The sequence below is a fragment of the Falco naumanni genome, chromosome 8, assembly GCF_017639655.2.
Source record: "Falco naumanni isolate bFalNau1 chromosome 8, bFalNau1.pat, whole genome shotgun sequence".
NCBI classification, from domain to species: Eukaryota; Metazoa; Chordata; class Aves; order Falconiformes; family Falconidae; genus Falco; species Falco naumanni.
Window position 1 is genome coordinate 3,470,597 of NC_054061.1, and position 16,326 is coordinate 3,486,922.

Genomic DNA, 16,326 nt, shown 5'->3' on the forward strand with positions numbered 1-16,326 from the left:
CCGGAGCGGGAGGGACCGCTCCGGTCCTCTCCGCGGAAACTCTGCAAAGTTGGGGGTTTTTTGGTTTGTTTTTTTCCGGGGGGGGGGGGGGGGGGGGGGGGCGCCACCTCCCCCCGGGGGGGTTGCGGCTGCAGCCGCATCCCCAGCCCCGCCGCTGCTCGCCTTTCCGCGGGCGCTGCGCGTCTCCGGCGCGGCCCGCGGAGCAGCGCGGAGGCACCGCGGCCCTCCCCGGCGATTCCCACGCCGGCGGCCCGCCCCGCAGCCGCGGAAGTTTGCTACGCGGGGGGGAGCGGCTCCGCTCCGCGATGGGCAAGAACCGTCTTTTTGACGCAGGAGAAATGGCAAATTTTAAGTACGTCATTAATATGGCGCCAAAAGGTTGTGTGTGTGTGTGTGGTGTGTTTTTTTTTTTTTTTTAAGTATAAGCTTTTTTTTTTTTTTTTTTTTTTAAGGTTGCAGAAGCCGCCCCGTGTACGCCTGTGCGGAGCGCGGAGCGGGGGGGGCGGAGGGGCGGGCGGGAGTGTGTGTGTGTGCGGGTGTGTGTGCGTGTGCAGGGCCGGCGGGACGCCTGCGGGGCCGGCGGGCGTGCGGGGCTCCGGGCAGCGCCATGGGGCCCCGGCGGCCGGCGGGGGGGTGACGGGCGGGCGGCGGCGGCGCGGCCCGGGATGGGACCCGCGCTGCCCGCACCTGGCCCTGCCGCTGCGCCCGGCCGCGGGGGAAGGCGCAGGAGGGGGAGAAATTGAAGATTTGGGGCGGGAGGGGTGTGTGTGTGTTGGGGGGGGGGGGGGGGAAGCGCCGCCACCATTATCCGTCCCCGCTCCGAAAGTCGCTTCCCCGCCTCCCTGCCGGAGCCCGAGCGGCGGCGGGGCGAGCAGAGCCTGAGGAAGTGCGGGGTGAAAAAGAAAGAGAAACAGGCGGGCAGGGCTCGCCCGGCCGCCGCGGAGCGGCCATCTCGGCTGGGAGCGGGGCCGCAGCCATGGAGTTGCCGGGCGGGCGCTCCTGAGGAGGGCCCGGGCGGCGCGGCCCCGGCAATGACACCGGATTGAGCCGGCGAGGGGGCTCTCCCGGCCGGGGACTGCGGGAGCATCCCCCGCCCCCCGCCTCCTCCCGCCCGTCACCCGAGAGACAGGCTCAACTCTTGGAGGACACTCTCCTGGCAAAGGTAAAGGCTCGGCGGGGCTGGCGTCGGGAACGGGCTTATTTTGCAGCGGATGGTTATTTTGCAGCTCCCCCTGCTTTGCTCCTATTTATTTATTTTTTTAATTTTTTATTTTTTTATTTTTCCTCCCTCCCTCCCTCCCTCCCCCCCCACCCCCCGGCTGCGAGGCGGGGGATGTGCAGCATTTCCAGGGGTGGATTGCGCATGTTGGTCACTCTTGTTTTAAAGTGTACGAGGGAGGCAGCGGGAATGTAAACAAGAACTTTTAAAGGGTCGCCTCGCCGCTTCGCCGTTTTATTTCCCGAATTAATGACTGCGGCAGAGGCTGCTGCGCGCCCTGCCCGCGGGGGGGGGGGGGGGGGGGGGCACACACACACGCACGCACCGCGTCTCCGCGGGGCGATGCGCGGCCCCGGGGGGGGGGTGTCCGCGGGGTGCGGGGCTGCGCGCCCGCGCTGCGCTGCCGCGGGGCCGGGCCCGTGGAGCGGCGGGGCCGCGGGCGCGGAGCGCTGCGCGGGGCCGGGATGGCGGTGCCCGGGGGCGTGGCGGCTGCCGGCTCCCGCCTGCCCTCCCCCCGCTCCCTCCTTCCCCCCGCTCCCGGCCGCCGCGCCGCGGGGCTTTCCCCGCCGCCCGCTCCCCGCGCTCGGCAGCCTCGGCAGGCGGCCCCGCTCCCCTGCAGCATCCCCCGGCGCACGGCCCTGCCGGGGGTCCCGCGGGGCGGCTCCCGGTCCCCGGCCTCCCCTTCCGTCCCTCCGCGCCCCTTCCCCACCTGCCGAGCGGCGGGGGGCGGCGGGGCTGGCAGCGCCCCACCTGCCGGGCCCCCCCGCCGCCCCCCGCGGGGGCTGCAGGCACCGGCCGGCAACTTGGGGAGCGCCGCAAAGGCGGCGGGGGGTGGGGGGCTGCTGGGTGTCAGCCCCGGGTGCAATCGGGAGGGAAAAAATAACAATAACAAAAAAAATGTAATGTATATATATATATCTCGTCATACCTGCACATCTTGAGCGCTTTTTGAGTAGGAAGGATGGCATTCCCAAGGAAAACTCCCAGCTCCTCAGAGCACCCACAGTGAAAATTGTTTACTTATGGGTTTGAGCCTGGACCCTCCCACCGCTGGGACATAGCTAAGAGGGGATCTTGCTTGGGGGGAACAAAAATTAAACGAAAAAAATCAGTAATCTCAGCCTTTCTCCCAGGGGTAGGGAGCCCGGCTCTTGGGAATGGTGTTTGACCTTTAAGCATTTATTGGCTACTGAGGTTAAAATAAGCTTGAGATAGAAGTAAAAATAGCTGGCAGAAAGGTTAAATCAAAGGTTAAATTTGTTTTTCCTAGGAAAATTGAGGGAGATGTCCAAAAATGAAGGCTTGGAGGGAAGGATGGGAGGGTGCACGTGAGGTCTGTAGGCAGGGAGATGCGATTCATTTAAAGCGTTTGCCACCAAGTTCTGAAAGTTGGTGGCTAGGTGGTCCTCAGGCTGAGGCGTTTGGAATGAGATCTGCACTTTGCCTTTCCCTGGGAATTTGCCTTACCCTGGGAATTTGGTACAGGGCTTGGAGTGCCCATAGCTCCTGTTGATTTTCCTCTGAGTTGCGGATGCTCAGAGACTTGCAGGATGGGGCAGCCGGCTGCAGGCGAGGAGCCTGTGCCCGGTGTCCCAGCCCTTGCCCGGTGTCCCTGCCCTTGCCCGGTGTCCCTGCCTGCTCCCTCCTTGCCTGAGGGCAGGGGTGGCCCCGAATGCAATAACCTTTGCGATTACCTGTGCTCTGCCTGGGCTTGCTGAAGAAAAAAAAATGGATAATTAGAGGGTAACAAGTCAGAAGAGGCAAGCGAAGTTATAAATGTGAAGAGTAAAGAAAAAAAATCCCCGTGTAGATGTGGAAGAAGGCAAAGCACAGGAAGTAAACCAGGGCTTGTTTTGTTTTAAATTTAAATGAGATGAAATTTTGCCCCAGGGAGCCGAGGCAGCAAGCAGAGCTGCTCCAGCAGAGGCATGGCTCGCTCCTCACCTGGGCACCGGGGCTGGTGCTGGAGGGGCTGGAGCTGACAGCAGGCTGCGGAGGGGCAGGCGAGCCCCGGCTGGCGGGGACAGGCTCCCGCTGCCCAGAAAACGAGTGTTCCCGGGTACCAGCATCGCGCCTTTCTGCGTTTACACTTCGCAGGGTTACCAGGGAGGTTCGGAAAGGAGCAACGTGGCTTCCCCCGAGGTGTGAAGGGCTGTGCACCAAGGTTTGCTGACGGTCTGTTGGTACCGCCGACGCGCATCCTTCGGTCAAAAAGTTTGTTCTTCTGTTACGGTGGAATTGGGGCTGTGCCTGCGGTGGGGGATGCTGCTGCTCTCTCAGAGCCTCCTATAGCAGCGCTTGGCTCCACTGTTGTTAATGAGAAACGACGATCCGACCAGGACAGCCGTCCTGCGGTGTAGAGGCTGGGACCTTCCAGCCCTCCACCCTCCTTCTTCAACTTTCTAACAACGGGCTGGTATTCCTAGACAGAGCAAATAGATAACGCGGAGGGGAAGCGTCGAGAGCAGCCCCTCGACCCCACGTCACCCGCCTGGGCACGGGCGATGGCAGCGGGGGTGCCTGGCAGCGGGGGTCCCTGGCAGCGGGGTCCGGGCTGGCCGGAGCGGTGTGCGTGCCGCTGGGGGCACTATTTTCTGTTTGTGTTCCTATTTCTGTGCTGGAAGAACAAACAGGGAAGTGGTTTTTCTGCAGTCTCATTGCAGCTCGCAAACAGAGCGCATAATTCAGCCGGTGTTGCTCAACTGTCACGGCGTCAGAGGTGACGGCGCAGGGGGACCGAGCGCGGCGCATCCCTTAACGTGCGGGTGGGCGCTGGGAGGAGGTGATGACCAAATACTTTTTCTTTTTACTGCAACTTACGCAGGTTTCTCTGCCTCTTCCCTGTGGAAGCAGTGAGTGTGGGCATGTATGAATTTCTCTAGTTTGCTTGCCAAGGTCCAGAATGGTTCATCCTTGCAAACAGCCCCTGCGCAGGGTGCTGTGATGCCACTCCGAGCTTTGAATCCCACGTGGACTTGATGTAAGGAAGCGTTTGTGGAGAGCTGGGAAGCATCAGCGGATTCCCCAGAGCACAGGGATGGTGGAGGAGTTGTTTGCTGGTGAAAGGCTGGATGAGGCATTTCAGTTTAGTGTGCGTGGGAGTGTGGGGCTGCCCAGGGAGCAGTGCCCAGGTGGGACAGGAGCGCAGGGTCGGGGCACATGCACCTCTGTGTGCGATGGGTGCTGCTGCCTTCACTTCTCCCAGGTTGCATGGGCTGGGCAAAATTGCATCTCCAAAAGCTCTTCTTCAGCCTTCCCCTGCTGTGAGGCAGCATCAGACAGCCTGAGGCCATCATCTCAATTTTACCGCCAGTCCTGTGGCTAATTTGTCCTGGGCCCTAGTGATTTACATTTGTTTAGGCTGATGCTGGGCCCTCATCTTCCTTGGTTTAGCATTTATCTGCCTTTCTCAGCTTGAACAAAGGCAATGCTGAACATGTGCTAGTTTGCAAGCCATTCTGTTTTTGGGTTTCCAGGCATTAGAGCAGGGCTATGCCTGTGGATTTGAGTTGCAGACACTTCAGGGGGATGTTCATTTGTTTATAAAAGAAACCCACATCTGTTTCTGTTTGAATTTTTTAAGCAAGCATACATAGAAACCTTTCTCTTGGTTTCTGGCTCTGTAAAAGTTAGATTTTGGGCCAAGTTTGACCTAACAGCGACCTTTTCAAAGTATTACAAATTTTTTTGGTATTTGTTTATGACTTTAGTAACGATGCCATGCAGGGAATGGGTCAGTTAAAGGTGAAATTAGCTTCTAATGTAAACAGAAGATTAATTTGGGAGCAGAGACTGTATTTTGTGGAGACTTTTTAAGTTGCTTAAGTACACCAACTGGATTGCTTCTGAGACCTCGCTCCTTGCGAGGAGCTCCAGCCCTGGCAGTGAGAGGGATGGAGGCAATGGGTCCCCCGCCCGCTGGTTGCTGGAGCGGTGTGGGGAGCCCATGGCTCACCCAGCCACCATCAGATTTTATAACCCTGTGCTCCAGATGGGGAAATGGCCCAATAACCCTTCTTCTACAGTAAATTCCTCTTTAAGTACCGTGGGGTTTACTACTGTTTGGCTGCTCAAGAATATGAGTCCCTCGGAAAACAGCATCTTCTTAGCGCTGCCTGGAAGTTGATTTCTGACAGGGGCTGGTTGAGCCCTGAGGTTTTGGCCCCAGATTTTGCTCCCGCGTACCTGTGGGCTGCTGTGTGCCTTTCCCTACCCAGGCAGTGATTGCCTTGCGGTGCTGCTGTGTGCAGACGTCCGTACTTTGCTCAAGCTAGAATTTCATTCAGAGCAATGTAATGCAGTTTGATTCAGAGGATGCTGTCTTGGATCCTGCCAGACAGTGGCAAAATGATTTACTGAAGTAGAGCCACTATTTACCTGCACTGTGAACCACTTCTGTATGTGAATTCATGCTTGCATAGAGCAAGCGCCTAGGAGTGTATTGTGTGGGTAGGTGTAGGATGGAGGCAGGATGCAGGGACAAAGTTCAATTAAAGGGATGATCAGTGCATTTTCTTACATGCATATCTGAGCCAAAACCAGTCCCAGCATCCTGACACCTGTGCTGTGCGTTAATCATACGGCTTTTTCTCCCTCCCTTGGAAGGGTAGTGATGTCTTGCTGTAAAGGCAAGGATGGAAGACACTGGAAGTCTCACTGGCTATCAGTAGCATTCCTTTGCTTCAGCTCCGGTGTTTCTTTTCCCCATTGGCTTTGGCTTCTTTAATCTCTGTGACTAGGAACTCCAGAATCAATAAAAGCATAGCTCTGGCTATGTGCTGCGAAAGCTTGTTTGTCACTTCAAACCAGTAGGAGCCAGTTTAAAAGGTTCAGGTAGAATTTCCACTAAAAGTAAGTAAACTGCAGTTAGAGCTGTCTTCAATATCATTTTCCTCGAGCAAAATCTAATGGCTACTTGGAACAAGGCTGGTCTAATAACATCTGTTTCCCCTGGAATCACTGGGGGAAAGTATTGATATTGCCATATTCTCAAGGAACGTTTTAAGTCATGTTTGACAGGGCAATGCCTTGCCACAACACTGATAGCTAAAATGTTTATGGTACTTTGTAGTATTATCCCTTATAATGGTGTGATAAAACATAGCACATCTATTGTAAAATACAGGCATTGCAAGGGTTTTATATGCTTATGTGGAACTTTTCCTGTTCTTTGGGGGGAAGTGGCATGCTCTAGCCTGCTATCCAGTCTGCGGGCTGCTAGTACCTGCTGTGACTGAACCGTACAAAACCAGTGTTTTATTATCATTCCCGCTTAATCGTTTGCAGCAGCAGTAGTGTGTGTGCTATGTTAACACCCTTAGATTCTTACAGAGTATCTCAGAAGGTGCTAGGGAGAGTTCCACGCAATCACATTGTTTTCTGTGGGTGTGTTTTAGCTCACAGCCTGCTGGGTAGATGTCGGGTCCATGGGTAGCCCTTCCCATCCAGAGCTCCCCAAGCCCTGTATTGGGGGCCACATTGATCGTCCACCAGACACATTGGTAAACTGGGGTCTTCAAAAGTTTAATTCTCTTCTTTTTTTTTTTTTTTGGTTCTGCCTTCTTTTTTTTTTTAAGCATCTGCTGGTACAGGTACTTGACTTCCAGCTCCGAGCGCTGGGTTCCTGAGGGGCGAGTTCAGGGGAACCTGCTGATTTCAAGTGGTTCTGTGGCTTGTTCATGGTCACAGTGCAAATCAGCAGTTTAGGTTGAAGTGGGTCTCCTGTCCTGATCGGTGCAGTGGTACCCGCTGCTGTGGTTTTGTCTCTGAGAGGATGGAGAAGTCACAGCAGCTGTGCAGAAGCCGCTCGCTGGCCCCGCCGGGAGCTGTGGTGCTGGTGGGGGGCTGCCCGGCTGTGTTGGCGCAGGCAGAGCGGCTCTGGGTGATGGGAAGCGTGCTTCAGGCTTGGCTGGCGCGCGTGTGACATACACAGCAAAAGTCTTAAAAGAAGCAGCTACTGCCCGAGTGGGAAGATGAGTCAGAGGGTAAAACCCCAGGCTGATTGTACACAGGGGTCCTCTGCAGCTTGGGGATGCTCGGAGTTCCCCCTGCAGACATACTGAGAGTGTGCGTAGTTTCCATGCTTCTGTCTGTGCGCTGCTCAAATTTGCAGCCCAGATGGGTGGTTCACACACACACCTTTTGTCCTGTCCTGTCCAACAGCACCGCGGTCCATGGTGGGGCATCCTCCTGTGGCGATGCTCTTGCAGAGGGAGAGCCGTTTGGTCACCAGTCCTGCATGGGCAGATTGCCACCGAAGCTGAGTGATCGGAGTGTACTGGCTGTACCTCCTAGGAGCGGGGAAAGCTGGTGGAGAGATGCTTGACACCCTTAAAGTTTTAGGAAAAAAAAGCCTTATGAGGACTGTTTTCTTCCTTTTATTAAGCCTCTGGGTAGTTGCCTGTGGTGAGGCTGGGGCTGGGATAACACGGTGTGCGGGTATTCAGAATAACAGTGATTTGGTGCTGAGTTGAGTTTCCTGGACATTAAGTGTAATGTTCAATTTCTTTTGTTACAGATGGAAGAAAAACGACGCAAGTACTCGATCAGCAGTGATAACTCAGACACCACTGACAGTAAGACCTTTAATTCAAGGCTTTGAATGAGATTCACCTCCAGCAGGGAAAACGCTTGAATAATTACTTTGCAAAGAGCGGAAGATACTGCGTTTACTGGGAAGTCTCTGCACAATGAATTGTGTGCCGGGCTGGGTTTGTCAGAAATGCAGCAACAAGCTGATACCAATTTAAACGCTCGGCTGTGGCTCCTCTTAACTGATGAGAGTGTCTCCCTCGTGTGAGGAGTCTGGGCGAGGGAGGGCTGCCGATTGTAAAGCTGCTAACAAAGCAAGCAGGCTTTGTAGACAAGTTGCCCTTTCCTGGGAGCTGCAGCCTAGACTAGTTAACTCTTGATTGAGTTGTACTGGGGAAGGGGGAAGTTTTTGCTGGAGTCAGGATAAAACCGGAGCCACCTTGTTCCCTTCTTGCGAGCTGAAGAGTGATGTGGGAAAAGGGATGAGGCGCAAGCCGGCAAAGCTTGCAAGCCCACGCTTGCTTTTCAACATCTACCTCACTTCATCCTCATTCAGGAAAGCACAGAAGCATGTGCTCAACAATAAACATGTGCAAATGTGCTGCATTTTGGCTATAAATAGAGCGCTTTCCTCTCCCACTGATTCCAGGGTTTCACCCACTGCAGACATACCGCAGTGCCGTAGCGTTCAGTACCCTCAAGGCACTAGTCTAATCCCTTGTCTGGGCTCCGGAGTTTCTTACTAGTTGCTCTTGGTTTCTTACGAATGTCACAGTAATTTCATCTGGGCTGTGCTAGGAATTTGCTCTCCACACTTTACAGGATCTGGCTGCTGGATATCCGAGAACGAAAGGGACTTTGCTAAAGACACTAAACTTCTGGGCCTTTTCCTAACAGGATGATGGGGAGATTACAGGGGGTTATGGAAAGGCTGATCTTGCTGGGTTTGGCTGCCGTTCCCACAGCTTTAGCCAAAAAAATTGTCAGCGTGAGTGGAGTTTGCACCGCTACCACCGACGGGAACCTGCTGTTTGGCTGCCAGAGGGGACCCCCGTCCTGCCGGAGCCCGGGGGGGTCGGGGGCTGAGCCGTGCCTACAGAAAGTGTTTCAGGCTCTGTCAACACCACTTGTTTCTTGTAAAATAAAACATCTCTATCTCAGAAAGGGGTTTGTTTTGGAAGCTGTGCTCCAAACTTCCCGTCTCCTAATCCCCAGATGCTCAAAGGCTTACCCAGCCGAGCCGCGCTAGCTGGCTTCTCTGCCTTTCGGGGGTAAGGCATCTTTAATCATGGTATTAAACAACGTGGCCTTATCTCTATTGGGCTTGGATATTTATGCTGCAGGTGGTATCTAAGCTGTTGACAAATGCTCTCCTGCAGGATAATTGTAAAGAAAGTGATGACCTTCTTTTTTATGCCTCCGCCAGGAAAGGATGGTAGCGGCATGTTATCTAAGTCTCCGTAGTTGTTGCACCACGTTGTAGCTTGGGAGGAGGGGGCAGGGTGGGAGTTAGGGACTCCATCGCTCAGTACACGCTGTGGGGCTGCTGCTGCAGTGCTGAGAGCAGCTCGACCAGTAAAGCGGCATTTCCCAGTGGCTGCAGCATGGGAACTTCTGCTGTGGGCTTTGCCTATGCAGTCCTGTTACGTACCAAAATGGTAACAAAAAAAAAAAAAATTTTCCTGTGGAGCCCACCTTAATGACATCCAGCCTGGCACTGCAGTCAGAAGAACAGCTGTCCTCTGGGAACGACTGGTGCCATCGGATCTGGTCTTCAGTTTAGGAAGTGCAAGACAGTGGGTTTCGCAAGCAGAGTGCAGGGTGAACTACAGCAAAACTCAGTTGCCTGAGCTGGTGGAGGGAGGGACATCTCCCACCGCGGTGGTACCACAGCCCAGACAGCCCCGGTCCCTTGTCCCGGCTTGGCTCCTGGCCAGGGGTCCTCCTGAAGTCCTTGCGTGCATGGCTCCATTGTGTTTGGCAGTTGCTTATGTGGAAGTGTTGTTTCTTCCTATTTAGCGATCCAAGGATACAATCATTAAATAAGCCTGTTGATAGTTAATTTGTTGCATGTCTGCAAAAGGATTTTTATATAGTGGAATCTGGAGGGGTCCTGCAATTTAGAAGATCTTATTATAAAAAGATGCCCGTAATTAGCTTATTATTTATTATTACCAAATACATAGAGCTTTTTTTTAAGTGATAGTAACACATATGGGTTGGAAATAAAGATCAATAACATAATGAGCCCAGCACAATTCAGGCTGCCCTTGCCTTGTGGAGGCAGTAGCGGTGGTGATGACAGTGCTCCAGACGGAATGCTGAGAGTCCGTTTGTAATATTCCCAGAGTAAAGTAATCCCAAATCCCAAAGCAGATGCTCCCTTACTACTGAAAAGTGTTAAGTGCCTTCGCTTGATGTGTCCTGTTGGGTGGTTCCCACTAGATGCTGAGCTGCAGACAGGCGTGGAAATTATTAGTCCTGGCATGAGCAGAGGAGGTTTACCCAGTTTGGTGAATATTTTTGACCATGGGGTCTGAAGTCCTTGAGCAGTTCAGCAGCTTGTCTGTAAGCATCCTTGTTAGAAAACGTTTAGTCTTATCTCCTTAATTCCTGATCCCAATAGATTCCTAATTCCAGGAGGGAGCCCTGGCTCATTTCCTTTTAGAAGCTCTTCTTACTCATGACTTTGGGTTTCTCATTTCTGTGTCTGCATTTCAAAACAATGTTTTTAAATGTCAGAGGCCTCTGTTTCATCATCCTTAGCAGCAGGAGAGTGATGTTAGTCTGTTTTGGTGAAGTACCCTGAGATGTGCACGCAAGTAATGCCATGTCAAGGTATTGTTGCCTCTTAGCGTTGACCCACAGTGTTGGTGGAGGCTGTAGCAGTGGCAGTGGGGCTGGTGACAAAGATACAGAAAAACCTTCGTCCTTTTTCCAGGTAACCTGTCTCTGTTGCCTCATTGCAGGTCACGCCACGTCCGCCTCCAGATGCTCCAAAATTCCGAATACCAAGTCCACCTGGTCACGGCAGAAGGAGAAGAAGCCCTCTGAGGTACGTGGGCTTTTAGGCTTTTGCCAAAGGAGAGTTTTCCCCCCAGGGTCGTGCTCGCTCGGGTGCAACGGGGACCGGCGTGCCCATGGCTGGCTGCGGGCGGTGGGTGCCAGGGCAGGGCATCCCCCGAGGAGCCCGAGCCCACACTGCAGAGCCCCAGCCCAGCTGGCAGGGACCTGGCGGGCATCGCTGATGAAGGGTGGGGGGTCCTGTGCCCGCTCCATCCCTGTTGATTGATGCAAGGGGGGAGAGGTTGAGTTGGGTGGCATTGGGAGGTCCTGTGGCATTGGGGTGGCTGCGTCTTGAGGCTCCCTGGTTTGGGTGCCTGCCTGGGTGCCTGTTTGTTGATGGCACAGGGATGGTGCTGGTGCCAGGGGAGGGTGGTGCGGTGGTGGCGTGGAGGCTCCTCCCCGGGGATAAGTGGGAGGTACAAGAGCGCCGTGAAATGAGAGACAGCACAGCTGAGTTGCAGATTATGTTGTGTTGGTTTCCTCCTGTCACGGGGCTCAAGGGCATTAAGCTGAGGCCACTGGTGACTGACCTTGCTGGAGGTTTTCCCTGGCTGCCAGCTGGTGCAGGCAGTGCTGCCCAGCCCGGGGGGCATTGCCCAGGCTGCCCCTGCCCACCCCGCAGGGTCTGGGGCCAGGTCAGGAGGAGCTGTGGTTCCCGGGAGCGTGCTGGAAGGGATGATGCTGTGCCCTGCTTTCCCTTGCCTACCTCGGATACATTTCCACTAGGCATGGAAACTATACCAGGCATGAGCTGCTGTTGTAGCAACTGCACTGTTTAGTGGTGGTCATCTTTGTTTCAAGAGCAGCATGAGCAAAGCTGGAGGGACGTTGTTCTCACATTCCCTTTCCTCTGGACCAGGCTCCGAAGTCAAGCAGAGCTGAGTTTAGGAGCAGGTGAAGCTGGCATGGCTAGTGCCTACCCGCAGGCTGTAAGATCCTCCCCAAGTCCCCACATTCACCTCTTCTGAGGCTGTGGCCCGGTAAGCAGAAGCCCAACATCCTCCCTTTGCATCTAGCTGAGTAGAGATTTTGAGGTTTTCCTGTGGTCACTGCCTGAATTACAGCTGCACTTGGTGCTTACCACTCTGATGGATTTACATTGATATATCGAATGTGTTGGTGGTGGACAGAGACTTGGAAAGGCCAAGTTGTTTGTGCCTTGGGTAAAGAGAGGGGCTGAGACGCTGTTGTTAGCAGCTGAGGTGATTGGAAGCACTCCAGAGAGCAAAGAACCAGGGGTGCAGGTGGCACTGGCTGCTGACAGGGCTGTTGGGAAGTTGCACTTTAGGGCTGGTAACGTCATCTTTTTGTTATAGACGTGTTCTCTCGAAGCGGGTGAGGGGCTGTATTCTGTGAGCTGTATCCTCCATTAAATATATGAAGCATTTAGGGCATCTCCTCCTCCTGGGACACTGTTACCCCCTCTCTGAAATAACTGCCCGTCCCTGTGCCCGATGTGTCCATAAAGGCACCACCTTAGCCGCGTGGCTGCCTGCAGGAGTCCCACAGAGATGCCTGGCGTTAGAGCTGGCCACATGCACGAGGATCCGACTCGTGCATCACCAACAGTGCCATACGTGCCATTCTGCTGCCCAGTAAAACCCCCCTCCCAGGGAGCCTGTGTTGGGACACCTCTGTCTGCACCACTGGTACAGACATGCTTTTGTCCTTACTGTGAATTAGTTTATCAGCCAGCTAGGAGTTTACCTGGCTGCTAGTGAAGTCATGGATATAAGCTCAAGACTCCAAGTGAAAATGCGTTGGCACTTTGTGAAGGATGGTCAGACCTGGCTCCAAGTTTTGCTGCTGCACAACAGCTGGAGTGAAAACCAGATCTTAGTCCACAGCACCCAGGGAGACATCAAACGTGGGGCCCAAGGAGGCCAGGCTCGTCCCTCTGCGTCATGCTCCATTACGCCCAGAGGACAGTTCTCAGCAAAATGTAGCTCTGGAACGAATAAAGTGGAGCAAAAGCTTAAGAGTGCCCAGCTTAGCAACTGTTGGGACAGAAAGTGAACCTCGGTGGCCTGTCTGAACTGAAACTCCAGGGGAATTTTGGAGGCGATGTGCAATTACTCAAGCTGGAGTTTGGCCAGGATTCTCAAGCTGACAAACCATCTTGTACAGAAGCGTGGTGGGAGCCTGAGCAGACGAGAGCGGTGCAGACCTCCGCGTCGCTGCCCTTACCAGGGCTCCTGCTGGCAGCCAGGTCTGCTTCGGTTCGGCTCCAGGTGAGACCCGAGGGTCAGCCGAGTGTGTCCCTGGGGCTGGACGTGGGGTTGCCCCGCACGGCAGGTCCGAGACCTGTAGTGGGGGACGGTCATGGTTTGGAGGTCACTCCAGTGAGCGCTGGTTTATGGATTTCCTCTATGACACTGTCCTCCAAACTTTTCCACGAGAGACCCAACTTGTGCTTTTACGGCGAGCATCCGTCTGGTCCATGTGTGGGGTCCTGCCTGCCAAACGCTGCAGGGTTCGGCATGTCCTCAGGGATTTCTCGCAGGAGCTCTGGAGGATTTCAGACGCAGGCTGAGATGGATGTCGTGGCCCACTGGTGCAAGTACTGAGTAGTGTAAAATGTAAACCCAGCCTCTGTCAAACTACTTCACGTGGAGCAGGGAAGTACTTTCTCCTTGCTATCCCACCGAGGATGGAAACCACAGGAGGGTAACAGGGGGGAGCATGGTGAATGTATTATCTAATGTTTAACCGCCCCCCCCCCCCCCCCCAGCAGTCTGCCCCAAACGTTCTGGGGCAGGACAAGCCCTTTAAAATGCTAAACTCGAGGTTTACATATGGCTTGTAACTTTTATCAAGAGCTGAGTTGCTGCCTGGGTGCAGAGGGTCTGGGCTCATCCTGAGGGGCAGCAACGCTGGAGGATGGGTTGGGGGAGCCGGGGGGTTTGTGTGCGTGGAGAACCGCCGAGCTCTCCTGCCCCTCTCAAAGTCGTGTCCCTGGTTTTCCGTGAGCTGCTGTCTGCATTCCCCCTGACAACCTGAGCAGGAGATAAAAAAAATCAAAACCATTAGTGTTACATAGTTATTAGCCAGGTCAGGGGGTGATGTTTATTATGAAAGACTCTGTGAGAAGGGATTAACTATACACATTAAAAACCACCCTATACAAGGCATCTGGAAAAACAAGCTTCTTAACATGGAAAAGTACTGAGCTGTTTGTAAACATCCGCGAAGGGGGCCATTGCCAGGGAGGGTGATTATATTTATCCGTGCCTGTCACGGGGCTCTGCCCAAGCTCTTTCCCGACATGTCCCAGGCACCAGGTCCCCGTCTCGGCTGCCTCCCTTGCGGAGGTGACAGTTGTCCTCCCTTGCCCCACGCCTGGGTGGCAGAGACCTCCAGGCAGAGCCCTGGTGCGATGCTGGTGGAGCCCCAGGCAGGGGCATGGCTTTCTTGCCCTGCCCTTGCCTGTAGGCAGAGGATGGATGTGGGCAGCTGCCAGCAGCTTCTTGCATCTGCAGTGGTAGCGGTCTACCAGTCTGGTCATTTTAATTAATCTCGTTAGAGCTGGTTTGTTGCTGAACCTGGCCTCAGACAGAGTGTGGTGGCCAGTACCCATCCCTGGGTGCCACTGGCCAAGGAGCCCTGCGAGTGGATGCTGGTAGCCCTCCCTGCCCCGGGAGCTGGGGGGAGGGGGATGCTCGCTCAGGTCCTGCCTGTCTTGGGTGCTGAGTCTGCAGCGGGGATAGGATGTGCCTGAGTACAGGTTTCTGCTTCTTTTAGCGGCACATTAGTGCAATCCTGCCCCCGGCTATAGGGCTGCTGGGGATCTGAGCACAAGCCTCGCTGGTTAGACCGCAGTCATCAAGCCCTCTCTCCTGTTCCTGACAGCGAACAGTTGTCAGTGTCTGAGGAGAGAACAGGAGAACAAGGCAAGTGTGTAATGATAGTCACCGGTTCTATCTGCCAGCTCCCAGCCATCAGCGGCCCGGGGACTCCCTCGGATGCTGCCTCTGAGTCACTGCCGTGGCCGCTGTGTTAGTCATTAGCTCTTAGGATCCAAAACACAACCCTGCAGGGACTTGTGCTGCTGGAGTATATTGCTGGGCCAGGGGAGAAACCCTGCTTTTTTTGTGCAAACCACCTGCCTCACACCCCTGCAGCCATCCCTTTGCTGAGCTGAGGAGCCCTGCGCAGTCTCGGCTCTCCTGCGGGTGCTGCTCGTCGCCCCGGACATCCTCATCGCCCTTCTCCTTCGGCCTGGACCTTCTGGAGGTGAGGGCACCGCAGCTGCAGGCAGGGTTCAAGATGAAGGGGAAACCACAAATTTATACAATTTACATTATTTTCCGCTTGCCTTGTTTAGATACTACTTCCGAGTTTTGAAAGATGTCTTTTTATATCTCTTTGTAGGGATTTAACCCTTGTAACAAACACGCTTGTCGTTTCCCTTCTAAAAAGTCATTCTTGGTGCATTAGATCCTGGTTTTTTCCCTGTGATAGGTATATAATGGCCAGTGCAATGCGAATTTAGTCCTTGGGCTCTCGGTGCTCGAAGAAAGGCTTTTATGAGTATGGCCAGGCAAGACTGGACATGCTTTTACTGGGCTGGATGAGGAGAAAATCCGTCTCTGTTGAAAGGTTTGACTGCAGTGGCTTTGTCACTTTTCCCAAGCTGACATGGGGATAACAGATTAATACTATTGTCTTCTGAAGGCTGAGAAGGGCCAGACAAAAATGCTTCTTGTGCCTATTTTAAATTCTGTTGTTCATTGAATCTTTAACATTCAGCATTTCAAGAGGAAACAAGACTAGATGAAGAGATAGCAGGCTGGCTCCCAAATGAACATAAGAGTAAGTATTTTTTTCCCCACAGGCAGATAATGTCACTGCTTACAAATGCACACTAGGCATTGCCGAGTTTCAGAGCCTTGCTACCGAATGTCACCGCTCGTCTCGTTTCAGAAGGGGCTAGAAAAAGGTGATATAATGGCAGGGAAATAGGGCTGGGGGGGGGGGTGGAGGGGAGTGGGGCTGGGCAGCCGAGGGCTGCACCCATGGAGGTGCCGGCTCAAGCTGATATGAAGACAGTTTGTACAACCAAAAAGTATTCCCAGGGCTCCCATTGTTCCCGTTGTTTTCTCTTTCTCTAAAAATCCTTGTGACTCATGAGCTACAACAAACAATTTTATGCTTGAGAGAGCGAAGGGCTAATAGCAGTGGCTGGAAATGAGGGGGGAGCCATGCAGCCAAGGCAGTCGAAGACCCCTGGTCCGGGTGTGAATGGAGCAAGGGGGTTATGGCCAGGGGGGTACATGGGACATGGCTGCCAGGACTGCAGCCAGGCAGGGAAAAAAGGTGTGTTGGGCTAAAATCTAAAGAAAACCTGTTATCTCGGTGTCAAAAAGCACTCCCGCATCCTTGGTGCGGTGACCTGCTGCTGCCCGTCCTTCGGTGTTGCCTGCGCTACGGAGAGGTCGTCTGTGCGAGGTCCCGCATCGCTGCTGCGGGTGTGAGGGCATCGGGGAAGGATTGCAGATTTGTTGGGTCAT

At 54.2% G+C, this 16,326-nt stretch overlaps 1 protein-coding gene across 3 annotated transcripts in view; it reads left to right on the forward strand.

Moving 5' to 3' along the window:
* Positions 1–239: 239 nt before the first annotated feature.
* The window catches only part of JADE2 (jade family PHD finger 2), an 83,945-nt gene continuing 67,858 nt past the window's right edge, over positions 240–16,326 (forward strand). Inside the window, exons 1-3 of one of the 3 annotated variants that reach the window (XM_040603154.1) lie at positions 240–352; positions 7,737–7,794; positions 10,720–10,805. In XM_040603154.1, the coding sequence (XP_040459088.1) occupies positions 7,737–7,794; positions 10,720–10,805 (144 nt within the window). In that variant the 5' untranslated portion in view covers positions 240–352. Of the gene's footprint in view, positions 353–561; positions 1,163–7,736; positions 7,795–10,719; positions 10,806–16,326 lie in introns of those variants that run through there. The other 2 variants (XM_040603152.1, XM_040603155.1) reach the window with 2 other exon arrangements.